The 12,626-nt window shown below is 44.3% G+C and overlaps 1 protein-coding gene across 16 annotated transcripts in view; it reads right to left on the bottom strand.

The window, feature by feature from the left end:
* Nucleotides 1-12,626, bottom strand: part of ANKRD44 (ankyrin repeat domain 44) — a 202,109-nt gene that overhangs the window by 105,170 nt on the left and 84,313 nt on the right. For 15 of the 16 annotated variants that reach the window (XR_003091773.1, XR_003091776.1, XR_003091774.1 and 12 more), the window contains one exon: nucleotides 4,670-4,748. The exons of the other annotated variant lie outside the window; for it this stretch is intronic. Coding sequence is in view for 11 of the 15 variants with exons in the window: in XM_025191621.1 (XP_025047406.1) it covers nucleotides 4,670-4,748 (79 nt within the window). In the remaining 4 variants the exon portion in view is untranslated. The remainder of the gene's footprint in view (nucleotides 1-4,669; nucleotides 4,749-12,626) is intronic. 16 annotated transcript variants of the gene reach the window in all.

Raw genomic sequence — 12,626 nt, 5'->3', positions numbered from 1 at the left:
TGAAAAAAGTATGTTTGTTCTAACATATCAGAAAAACTGTCCAAGCATGATCAGTCAGTACAATAACGTTCACTCCAAGTCATTTTTATATCACCGACACACGGCGAACCGTCTGATGTACAAGTTATTCATAAGTTAAGCTTCCTGATCAGACAGCGAACTGATCTAAAATGTCAGAGATGAACAGAGAGAATGTGTGCACTACCTCATTTAGTTAAATAACTACCCCATTTAAACTTTTTTTCTGCTTTCTCCAAGTATTTTTGGATAATGAGCTCTTCTTGAAAACTGGCTGAGCAATGTGTGTGTGGTGGGAAAACAACAACATTTAAATGAGAGTTCTGTTTCAACTACTTTTGCTTCAAAATATGTGAACATTATTGATGATGTAATTTTGGTATTATTGACATCTAAATAAGAATTTTGAGTAGATTCATAGATGTGGATGTTAGGGTCGGAAGGGACCTCAACAGATCATCGTGTCCGACCCCGCCATTTACTTTAGTTTAGATGGTCTAAACTAAAGTAAAAATCCTAGCAGCTATGGTTATTTCATAAAATACCATTCACTGGCTAATTTAGTGGCAGTTTTTAAACCACAGTTTATTATTACAAACTTTGATACTGCCAAGGCATTCATCCATCACAAAACTAATATCTCTTTCATTACAAAAGTCCAATCTGAAAACAGTTTTATATTGTTTTGGATAAGTAAAAGCAGCCGGACTCACAGTATTTGACTCTATTACAACAGCAGCAATGGACAGATGTCATATTGCCATTTTCTAATCTCTTTGGCAAGGAAAGTTATAATTTGACAAACAGTTCTCAAATAAAACTTGAACAAATAAGAACTATTTTTTTAAAAATAAATTTAAAACAAAATATTTTTTCAGGTTAGAATAAACGTAATTATATGCATCAATCCTTACTTACAAGTTTTGCTAGTACTTTACATATTTTGTTAGGACATAACATTATTGGGAGAAGAGACCTCACTGAGATTTCCTTTCTCAACACAATAAGAAAGGTAGTTCTGAAATCTTTGTAGAAGGGCTCTAAAAAAAATGGGCTGCTGAAGCTACAACAAGAAGTTGCTACTGTCCCTGTGTGTGACAGCAGCCCCAGGCACTGGGACATGTTGTTATGCCATTGATTATTTTTCCCAATGAAACTACTTATTAGCAAAGTAGGTGCGTATTATTTCCTACTATTGACTGGAAAGTAATAGAGAGGAGTTTGATTTGGCCAAGTCACAAAAGTTGGTACTGTCAGCAGCCTTGATTAAAAATAATCAGTTCCTGGTTCGCAGTCCAGCATTCAAGACTGTTTTACCCTTTACATCACAATGTCTAAAAGGGTATAAAATACTGTAACCGATTCATCCCAAAACCAAGTTGCCTCTGGGACTCACCATGTGGCATGCTTGGATATTCTCCCAAATAAGATTTACTCCTGTGGTATTTAGTCTCAATTTGTAGCTCATGTAAAAATGGGTTCAGTTTTGTTATTTTCATATCTATATGTATTATGGTATTTAATATAAATGTATTCTTGTAATTTCATGATGTAACTGGAAGATAATCAAGTGAGGTATTTAGTACACACCCAAGGTATTGTCTGCCTGTTACGGGGAAATCACTCTGTAGCAAAGACATCTAAAAGAAAGAGTCCATCAGGCCAAAGAAATGCCAGGTGCCCAAGGGAGAAAATTTTTTGGAGAAGTCTCATGCTAATGGAGACTCATAAGCAATTAGAATACTGTTAAGGGGGGCTGCCTTTGGAGGCCTTTTTACAGCTGAGATAAATCAAGGCCTTTTGGATCCCAGGCTTTGGTGGTTCAGTGGCCCAAGCAAGAGCTGACAGAATCAGCAGGAAAGCTGAATTCTGGAGACACTGGCAAGGGCTAGGGCTAGGGTGTGGCTAGATGAGAGGGTAAGAAACTACTTGTTCTATTTGTCTGCCTCCACACTTATGGTCAGTTTTGCCTGTACAATTATTTTCTCCTGCATAATAAATCCTTCTGTTGTTTTGTTTCCCGATTGCTTATATCTCTGGGCAAGTGATAATCCAGGCTAGCCCTTTCTATGAAAAAGGAGGCCTAATATTTCTCTTACAACCCAAAGAGGCCACCTGGAGTTGGCAGAATTCCCCTTGCTGATGCTGTGGGGTTCAGTATAGGGTTACCATATGTCCAGGTTTTCACGGACACATCCTGTTTTCAGGTCCTCCCATCTCCGTTTGGACAGTGTTTTAAAATATCAACAAATGTCTGGGATTTTGCTCTGCTCAGCATCAAAGTTTTCCCTGGCAATTCCCAGCTTGCCCTAGCAAGGAGCTGCTTGGGGCTGGGGGAGCGGGAAGAGGGTGACTGGAGACAGGGGGCATCACGTACACCCACATGCACACACGCATGTGGCCAGCATGCAGCCTTGAAGGGTGGTGGGAGCAGCTGCGGCAGCTGGATGCAGGTAAGTCTATGGGGGTGGAGGTTGGAGGACCAGAGCCTGGGGACTGTCTGGGGGAGCTGTGTGTGTGTGCACACATGTGTGCGGCAGGGGTGTGTGAAGGGGATGGGTGTGTGAGGGGGGTGGGTGCCTGTTGGCACTGGGGAAAGCTGTCCAGGTGCTGGGGCTGCAGCAGGGCAGGAGAGGTGCCTGTCCCTTAAGCGGAGAAAGGGTGTGGAGGGGCCCTTCGGGGGTAGCAGGGAGCTGCATGGCCCGGTCGGTGACACCAGGCCCAGTGCTTGTATTTGCAGCAGTGGGGCAACTGGGAGCATGGGGCACAGGTAGTGCCAAGGGGCTGTGGGTTGGGAGTGAGAGGCACCAGCATGATCTGGGGGGTGGGGTACCATGGGTCAGTGGTGAGGGGCACCAGCAGAGCTGGGGGGACTGTGTCTTGGGAGTGAGGGACAGAGGCAGGGCACAGGCTCATCACTGTCACAATCATATTACCCCACCCCCGACAGGTGTCCTCCTTTTTGAAACTGGAAATATGGTAACCCTAGTCCAGTATAAGGGCAGTGGAACTGAGATTTGTGGGGGTAAGGAGTTATCCTAGGGCAGGGGTGGGCAAAATGCAGCCCGCAAGCGGGATGCAGCCCACCAGGCCATTCTATCCAGCCTGCAGGACCCCTAAAAAAATTTAGAAAATTAATATTTATCTGCCCCTGGCTGCCTGTCACGCGGCCCTTGATGGCTTGCCAAAACTCAGTAAGTGGCCCTCTACCCAAAATAATTTCCTGCCCCTGTCCTAGGGCAATCTTAGCCTGTTCCAGGACAAGAGGCAGTACACTGGGGAGAAACTCAGGGCTCTGAGGGTCCCACACAAATGGACGTGTGACAAGTACCTTCTGCTTAATCATCAAGCACATATATATTAGAGCACATTACTTTATTCAGTGCTTAGAAAATTATTAGATAATCTGTTTCTCAGTCCAGGATTTCAGACAGCAAAGAGAGAATGATTTTTCATTCAAAGCCTCACAAAGCAAGCCCACGTAAACTAAGCTTCTTAACTCCAAAGAGTTTACAGCTTTTACAAATTCTCACATTCTTGTTTATAAAGTTTAATATAGCATATATTCAGCTTAAGATGTTGTACAACAACAAAATGAATTTACAAAAATATAAAAATAGGTTTTGCAAGGGTATACTTGTACTACACACACACACACACACACAAACATATTTGTTATGTTAAAACACACAGAAAAGGTTTTCAGAAGAGAAGTTATTGCTTATTAGGGTTTGGTGAACAATTAACAAGTAACTATTTAACACATTTCCCTCCTCACTGTGAATTGTCTCCCAACAGATAATGATTTTCTCAAATTCATTTGCTATACAGAATAAATGTATAAATATTTGTTGGTCAGTAGCCAATTTGGAGCCAGTTTGCTTCAAGTGTTTTGTTAGTTTCTAATCTCGAAGTAGATGTCAGAATTCTAGAATGAGGTCCACAATTCTGTGAAATTGCTAATTCAGTGAAGATTTAAGCATATCTTTCATTTACACCACACGTTTAAAATCAGCCCTATTTAGCAGAAGTCTTCAGTTCTCCTAAAAATCAACAGAACTTAAGCTCTTGTTTCAGCTCATTGCTAAACACGGATGGTCTTACACAGGGTTAGGCAACCTTTTCTGACTGGGCCAAAATGACCCACCCTGGGCTTGAGATGGGAGGGGAAGCACTTGGACCCTGCTATCAGCACTGTTTGCTCCCCAGGCACACAGAAAGTGTCCACAGCTGGCACTTCTTCCTACGGCAGCATGAGGAGAGTGCCTGCAGACAGAACCTTGTCATTGAATACCAGCGCAGTCCCATGTCTGCAAGCTGGATCCAGCCTGCAGGCCACTAGTTGCTGACCCCTGGTTTTACATGTGTTGAAGTGCTTTTCGGTACCTGGAAATACAGAACAGCCTTAACACATTGCAAATTAGCTGCTTTACTTCATTTAGTTATTCTCACAGTACCATTAACATAACTGTATCAAGTCACTTAAACCAGCTCTCTTATCTTGTAAAGGGCTTAATGTTATCTGAAACATTCGCAAGGCAGTGCCCAGAGCTAACCTGCATAAATTAAAGATGTCTCCTACAGTTATTCCCTTCAGCTTGCAAACTATCTTTTTTTATCAATTAATAAAGTAATGCACATTTCATGTTACCTGACAGAATGAGGAGCTCGATGATCTCTGCATCGCCCAGGAAAGCTGCAACGTGAAGAGGGGTACGTTTCTCAGCATCCTGCAAAGCAACATTGCGTAGCTGTGAACTATGGCCAGCGGATCAGTACTAGTACTAATTAAACTGCAATTAAATTTTAACAAACTCTTAATTTTTAACAGCTTCTCACATTAGAAAGATGAATCTCAAACAATGAGGGAAAGTCTAATCCAGGCACTCTTCTTTAACAATCCACTTCACTGCCACATCAGTTCCACCAAGAATCTATCCTATGATTTGGGCAGGGGGTGTCATAACTTAGATAATGTTCAGCAGTGCAGGCTGACAATGCTGTCTTCACAAAATTAAACTAAACAAAATGGACCAAGACCCTACTACATCTTTTTAAAGGTCTGGACATCGGAAACTGTTTTCAATTTCCCTACCCTACCAACTACTCATGTGCAGTGACTTAACTTCAATGTCTCAGGAAACACTGCATACATCTGGACAGACTATGGTTTCCTTATAAATAGGGACCTACCAAAATCATGGAAGTGCACTCCACAGTGGCTCCATTAATCTTGCTGGTTTTTCCAGGTCTCCTCCCCTCACCCCTAATTGGCAGAGGAGCCCTGCAGGCCCCACCACTGATTGCTAGGGAAGCAAAAACCATGGTTTTAAATATGCTGCAGCTTTTGCCTCCTGGCCAATCAGCAGCAAGCAGTGGGGCCACCAGGGCCCCTTGGCCAATCAGCAGCAGGAGGCAAAAGCCACAGTATATTTAAAACTACAGTTTTTGCCTCCCCGGCGATCAGCAGCAAGTGGTGGGGCCGCCGGAACACATCCACCAATCGGGGGCAGTGGGGGGCATATGGTAAAACCATCCAGATTAAAGGAACTCTGCAGAGTGTACTTCCACCACAATTTTGATAGGTCCCTACTTATAAACCAGATTTAAATAGCTTTGTTATATCAATTTTAGATACCTCAGGGCAAGAAGGGGTTAAATACATTTAGGAGAAAAACCTGCCTGAGTGCTCTATTCTGGAAATAGGCCATGAAGCAAGAAACATCAAAAGGAGTCCAGACAAGCCCCTGAAGAGACTCCTTGCTGTTTCTAGTGACAGGGAGAGAGGACGACCTGAAAAGGGAGATAGATGTCCAGAGACATACAGAGGACAGACAGGCAAGATGAGAGCTGCCAAAGAAAGAACAGCCAGGCAATTTTCCTGACAGAAATGGTTTGGGCTTTGAAGCAGAAGGACTTTGTCTGCAGTACTACTGTAGGCCAGGTGTGTCAAACTCATCTGGCCCCATGTACTGGATCCAGCATGCAGGCCGGTGCAGTGCTGGTGCCACACAGTGTGTACCCTGGACCACTTCACATGCTGCTTGCGTGGCATAAGCACTGGCTCCAGCCCCACACATCGTATGTGGCATGCACCAGGCATAGCTTTGGCCCTACCCATGGCATATAGGGTGTGGGGCATGTTTGGGGTATGCACTGCATATGGCATGCAGGACCAATCCAGGGCTTGTGTTGCATGTGGCACCTGAACCAGATCAGCCCTACGTGCTGCATGTGGCATGAACAGCCAATTTGTAGACCCAGTCTGAACCAGCCCCACACCCAGTGCGCAGGGCTAGTCCAGTGTGGGTAGCACATGCAGTGCAGACTCCAAAATGGCCCCACACACTCCAGCTCTAGCCCAGTATGCCATGGCAACCCCCATCAGATCAGCCCCACACACCACATGCAGCATATCCTAGCCCCAGCTGCAGCCCTGTATAACACGTGACCAGTCCAGAGCCCATGCCACATGTGCCAGACCAGCCCTGCATGCTGAATCCAGCATGTATAACCAGTCTGTACGCCTGATCTGAACAGGCCCCAGATCCAGCATGGAAGGTCAGTATAGCATGGACATCACATGCAGTGCGCACCCTGTGCAGTGCATGCCCCAGACTGGCCCTGTGTTCAGGACAGCCAGCTCCAGCCCTGATGCTATGTGCAGCCTGTACCAGACTAACTATGCGCACTGCATGCAACCCAGGGACAAGGGCCAGAGCATGCTGCATGCACCATGCAGGGCTGTCCAACAACCATGGGCAGATTATAGGGCCCCTTGGGCTGGATTTTTGACAGCTCTACTTTAAGCCAATAAAGGTTGTTTCATTTTAAGAGCTGAGTGTTTGCTGCTTGTCACTTTGGGTGCACTCTGTCCCCTTGAAGAGCTAAATTAACTCTCCAGAAACTGAACCAGAAGGCAAAATGAATAACCAGCAATATTAGGGACCAAAAGTTCTTGAAGTCCAAGGATCCAGGGACTTACCCTCTCTAGAAGTTACACTTGGGCTAGCTTCAGGGGATGCTCAAAGAAACTATACCAAGCTGGGGATCCCAAGAAAATGCTTCTCAGGAAATCCATGGCATCTTCACAAAATGATACTTTATGTTCTTTATTACCACTCAAAAACATGTAAGATTTACAGTACCGTCACTGGTATGTGAATCAGTGCCCTCTGAAAAGATCAGGGTGGTTCACACAACAGACGTATTATTTCACATTCTCTACACACTCAAAGAGCTGTCTCTGAATTAGGTACATTATTCCACATTTTGTATATTTTCTTTACTAACATGACAGACAGACTTTGATCTCTCTCTCTCTCTTTTTTTTTTTTTTTAAATAAAGGGAAGCTGAGACACTGGAACAAAATGAGAAGTATGCCTTCTTCTAATGCAAGTCAATACCATTTGGGCATCTAATTCACTGCCTTAAACTCCATTTAAAATCTCAACCTGGACTGTTAACAAATTTATACATTCATTTCAATATCCCCGCAATAGGGCTGAGGAGTCTAGATGAATAGCATATTTAACTGTGGGCAAAAGGAACATGTAACTAAGTCCAACATCAAAGCAGGAGCCTTTTTAAGTTTGTGAAGAAGTTTGCCTTGAGCCAAATTCTGAAAAAGACTTCAGTGTAGATTGGAACATGTCCCTACTTAGAGAATGCAGACATGAAAGACCTTTAGGCTGCTGACAAATGTGAGGGGAAAAAAACAACAACAGAAACCAACAGCACTTTACCAGAAGAGGCATCACATCCGTTTGACCCAGTTCCCCAACTTTTGTATAGCTCACATACTTCAGTGGGGCTTTTTGGTGTTTTTATCTAATAGCTGAAAAGCGCCAAAAAGCCCCACTGAAGTACATGAGCTATACAGATGCTCGGTGAGCCAGATCAAACCGTCACGATTCTTCTTCTGGACATGCACAGCACTTGGCACAGGGCTGTGCCAAGCTGAAAGTAAAGCACTGCTTGTTTTAGGGGTGTAGGTTGTAGCCGTGTTGGTCTAAGGACATAGGCAGACAAGGTTCTTTGGGTGAATCTGTATCAGATTCACCCAAAGAACCTTGTCTGCACCGCCTGTTTGATTTTTTCTTATGTCTGTAAGCACCCCTAAAGTGACAGAACGGTTCCTAAAGAAGGGTCATTTGTTTCTAGCACGACTTTATTCTCCACTGATACTTGAGTTCCAAGGACAAGATCATTTTTCTTTGGAAGAGAGCACAATTCAGTCTGGTACCTCAAACAACTGAAATACCACAGAACTTTCTCCCTTAATCCCAAATTAAACGCATCACTCCAAATTGAATGGAAAGCTGCTTGCATATTAGTTAGTCAAGGTTTCCAAGCCTCTAAGGTGTGCATGCACGTGCACTCTGAATGATACCTAATGCTCTCCATTTCAGAAAGCAGTACTACAATCATGAAATAAAGGTTTAGTAACATTTGTTTTCTTGTGGAGACCTGATAAAGACTGAATATTTACCTCTATTTACCTGTACATATTCTTTCAAACCTGTGTACCAACCCGAGATCAAATCTGAATCTAGTCTGCCCGATCCCTATTTTAATGTACACAGATGACACCATCATAATGTCAAAACCCCCCATCAGATTACAGAGAGCAATTATAACTTTTGAGCATCTTTATGGACAAAACTAACTTAAAGATAAATTACGACTTGGACTTTAGATAAGCTCAGTATAGATACCAACCCACCAACTGTTCATGCTGACCTAGTAAAGGGGCACCTGGAGGGGCTGAATGTATTTAAGTCAACAGGCCCTGATGATCCTCCAGGGAGAGGAGATTGATGTCATATATCTTGACTTTAAAAAAGCCTTCGATCTGGTATCCCATGACCACTTCTTAGCAAACCTGGACAACTGCGGCCTCAGCTTCACCATGATCCGCTGGCTGGGGAATTGGCTCCGTGGTCAAACCCAGAGGGTGGTGGTTGACAGAAATTAATCATCGTGGTGCACTGTGACCAGTGGGGTCTCTCAAGGCTCTGTCCTTGGGCCTATATTATTCAACATCTTCATTAATGATGTGGACATTGGCATCAGAAGCGGACTGGCCAAGTTCACTGATGACACAAAACTTTGTGGTAAAGCGTCCACACCTGAGGACACCAGGGCAATCCAGGCTGACCTTGACAGGCTCAGGAAATGGGTGGACAAGAACCTGATGGTGTATCACACCAAAAAATGCAAGGTTCTCCACCTTGGGAAGAAAAACCCGCAGCATCCTTATAGGCTTGGCAGTGCTACGCTGGCTAGCACTACGGACGAAAGGGACGTGGCGGTCATGACTGACCACAAGATGAACATGAGCCATTAATGTGATGCTGCAGCTAGTAAAGTGAGCAAAACACTGGCTTGCATCCATAGATGCTTCTCCAGCAAATCCCAGGACATCATTCTCCCGTTGTACTCGGCCTTGGTGAGGCCGCAGCTGGAGTACTGCTTCCAATTTTGGGCTCCACAATTCAAAAAGGATGTGGAGAAGCTTGAGAGAGTGCAGAGGAGAGCCATGTGCATGATCAGAGGTCAGGAAAACAGACCTTATGATGACAGGCTGAGAGCCATGGGACTCTTCAGCCTGGAAAAGCTCAGGTTCAGGGGTGATCTGATGGCTGCCTGTAAGTTTATAAAGGGTACTCACCAGGATCTGGGGGAACATCTGCTCACCAGAGCACCCCAAGGGATGACAAGGTCAAACGGTCACAAACTCCTCCAGGACCATTTCAGGCTGAACATAAGGAAGAACTTCTTTACAGTCTGAGCCCCCAAGGTCTGGAATAAACTGCCACCGGAGGTGGTTCAAGCACCTACTTTGAATGCTTTCAAAAGAAATTTGGATGTTTATCGTGCTGGGATCCTATGACCCCTGCTGACTTCTTGCCCCTGGGGCACAGAGCTGGACTCGAAGATCTCCCGAGGTCCCTTCCAGCCCTAATGTCTATGAAATCTATGAAATCTTCATCCTACGGTACTTAGGGAATTAGCTGGAGTCTAGCGCAGCCGCTGGCACAACTGTTTGAGCACTCATGGTGCTCAGGACAGGTCCTGGAGGATTGGAAAAGGGCCAGTGTGGTCCCTATTTTCAAGAAGGGGAGGAAGGAAGAACCGAATAACTACTGGCTGGTTAGTCTCGCACCTCTATCCTTGGCAAGACCTTTGAGAAAATTGTTAAGGATCACATTTGTGGGGGACCAGTGAGTAAAATAATGCTAAGGGGCAATCAGCAATCAGTTCCTGCCTGACTAACCTGGTTTCATTTTACGACCAGTTCACAAAATGCTTGGATGAAGGAATAGAGGTAGATGTTATTTACTTAGACTTTAAAAAGGCCTTTGACACAGCATCATACCCAATTCTTATAAATAAACTAAACAGTTGCAATGTAGATTATTACACAGTCCGGTGGGTAGAAAACTGGCTTATGGGACGTACCCAGAGAGTGGTGGTGGACGGGTCGGTTTCTACCTGGAGAAATGTAGGCAGCGGAGTCCCCCAAGGCTCTGTCCTAGGACTGGTACTATTCAATATCTTCATTAGTGACTTGGATGAGGGAGTAGAAAGCACCCTGTCCAAGTTTGCTGATGAGACCAAACTATGGGGGGAGGTACACAAACTAGACAACAGGGAGTGAACACTGGATGATTTGGACAGGCTGGGGAAGTGGGATGAACAGAATAGGATGCAGTTTAACAAGGATAAGTGTCTTGTGTTGCAGCTGGGGGGAAAGAATCATCAATACTCCTATAGCCTGGGAGGTACCACTCTAAGAAGCACAACTGCAGAAAGGGATCTTGGAGTCATAGTCGACTCTAAAATGAACATGAGTCACCAGTGTGATGAAGTAATAAGTAAAGCTAACCACACTCTTTCTTGCATAAGTAGGTGCATCACAAACAGGTCTAGGGAGGTGATACTTCCCCTCTATGCGACATTGGTCAGGCCGCAGCTGGAGTATTGCGTCCAGTTTTGGGCACCGCACTTCAGGAGGGATGTGGATGGCCTGGAGAGGGTTCAGAGGAGGGCCACTCATTTGGTTAAAAGGCCTACAGAAAAAAACCCCATGTGGACTGATTGGAAGACCTGAACCTCTTCAGCCTCTGCAAGAGGAGGCTGAGAGGTGATCTTGTGACAAACTCATCAGGGGGGGCCAGCAAGAAATAGGGGATACAACGTTTACCAGGGCACCCATCAGGGTAACTAGAAATAATGGCCACAAAATGGGAGAGAGCAAATTCAGACTTGGACATCAGGAAAAAATTCTTTACAGTGAGGGTTGCCAAAATATGGAATATGCTTCCAAGGGAGGTGGTGCTTTCCCCGTCCTTGGAGGTATTTAGAAGGAGATTGGATAGACACCTGGCTGGGTCATCTGACCCCAGTACTCATTGCTGCCCAGGGCAGGAGGTTGGACTCGATGATCTAATAGGTCCCTTCCAGTCCTAACATCTATGAAACTATGATAAATCCAAAATAATGTTTTGGGGAAGCCATTTGATAAAATACCCATGGAACATGGGGGAATTAAACTCAAAGTTGTTAAAAACCTATAGGTATTTGGGTGTGGTGTTTACAGCTTCTCCATCACGGAAACACCACATCCAGCTGGTTAGAACTAAGGCAGCCCAATCAGCAGTGGCTATAAATAAATTTTATGAGACCACAGCAGGACAATCAGTCCAAGCTGCCATATTAGCATATAAAGTCAAAGTTGCGTTTCAGATCCTGTATGGCACTGAAGTATGGGGCTATGCCGCCAGTAAGGATGTAGACATACCTCAGAATACATTTCTCAGGGCTCTTCTGGGTCTTCCTCCTTCACTACCCGCATCTTTCTTGAGATTAGACATGGGATTAGATTCCATTTTAACTAATATTATTATTAGAATGGTGAGATTCTGGTTTAAATTCTGCCTCTTTTACTGTCTATTGCTCAAATTGTGCTATACAGAATACATCAATAATCCCCCTTCTCTTCAATCTCCTTTGCTAGCTTTTCTTTCCCGCACTTTTGCATTTTCTGGGATGGAACAATGAAAGACTCTTCTCCCCCACAGAAAAGGTCCAGGTTTTCCAGAGGTTCCAAGATATTGCCAAGCAAACTCATTTTGCAGTGGCCAGGGCTATTTGCATCGCCCCTCTATATATTCTTTGGAAATTAGATCGCGGGGGGAGAAAGGTGGAGCTCAACAATCAATGGCGAACCTCTTTGACTAGCCTCAAGACTGAATAGATGCCCAGAGCTGTTTTGGGTGGACATAGACTTTCCATTCCAAGGGCTAAAATATGTTGCCCAGCCTGTGTAGGAGTTTTGGAAGACACTATTCATTACACCTTAGAATGCCCTCTATATAACGACATAAGGAGAAAGTATTTATCACCGTTCTTGCAGAAATTGACATACCTCTCAAATAGAGAGAAATGAATATGGCTTCTCCAGCAAACAGATGCATATTTAGTAAATCATCTTTCAATTTTTGCTTACAAGGCTGAAGCGATCAGAGCTAAACATCTTTTACTGTTGATATGACTGATAAACTTTATCACTATATTTGTTTTTTACTGTGTTAATTGTGTA

The sequence above is a fragment of the Alligator sinensis genome, unplaced genomic scaffold (genome assembly GCF_000455745.1).
Source record: "Alligator sinensis unplaced genomic scaffold, ASM45574v1 scaffold1229_1, whole genome shotgun sequence".
NCBI classification, from domain to species: Eukaryota; Metazoa; Chordata; order Crocodylia; family Alligatoridae; genus Alligator; species Alligator sinensis.
This window is presented reverse-complemented; position numbering and strand designations above follow the sequence as displayed.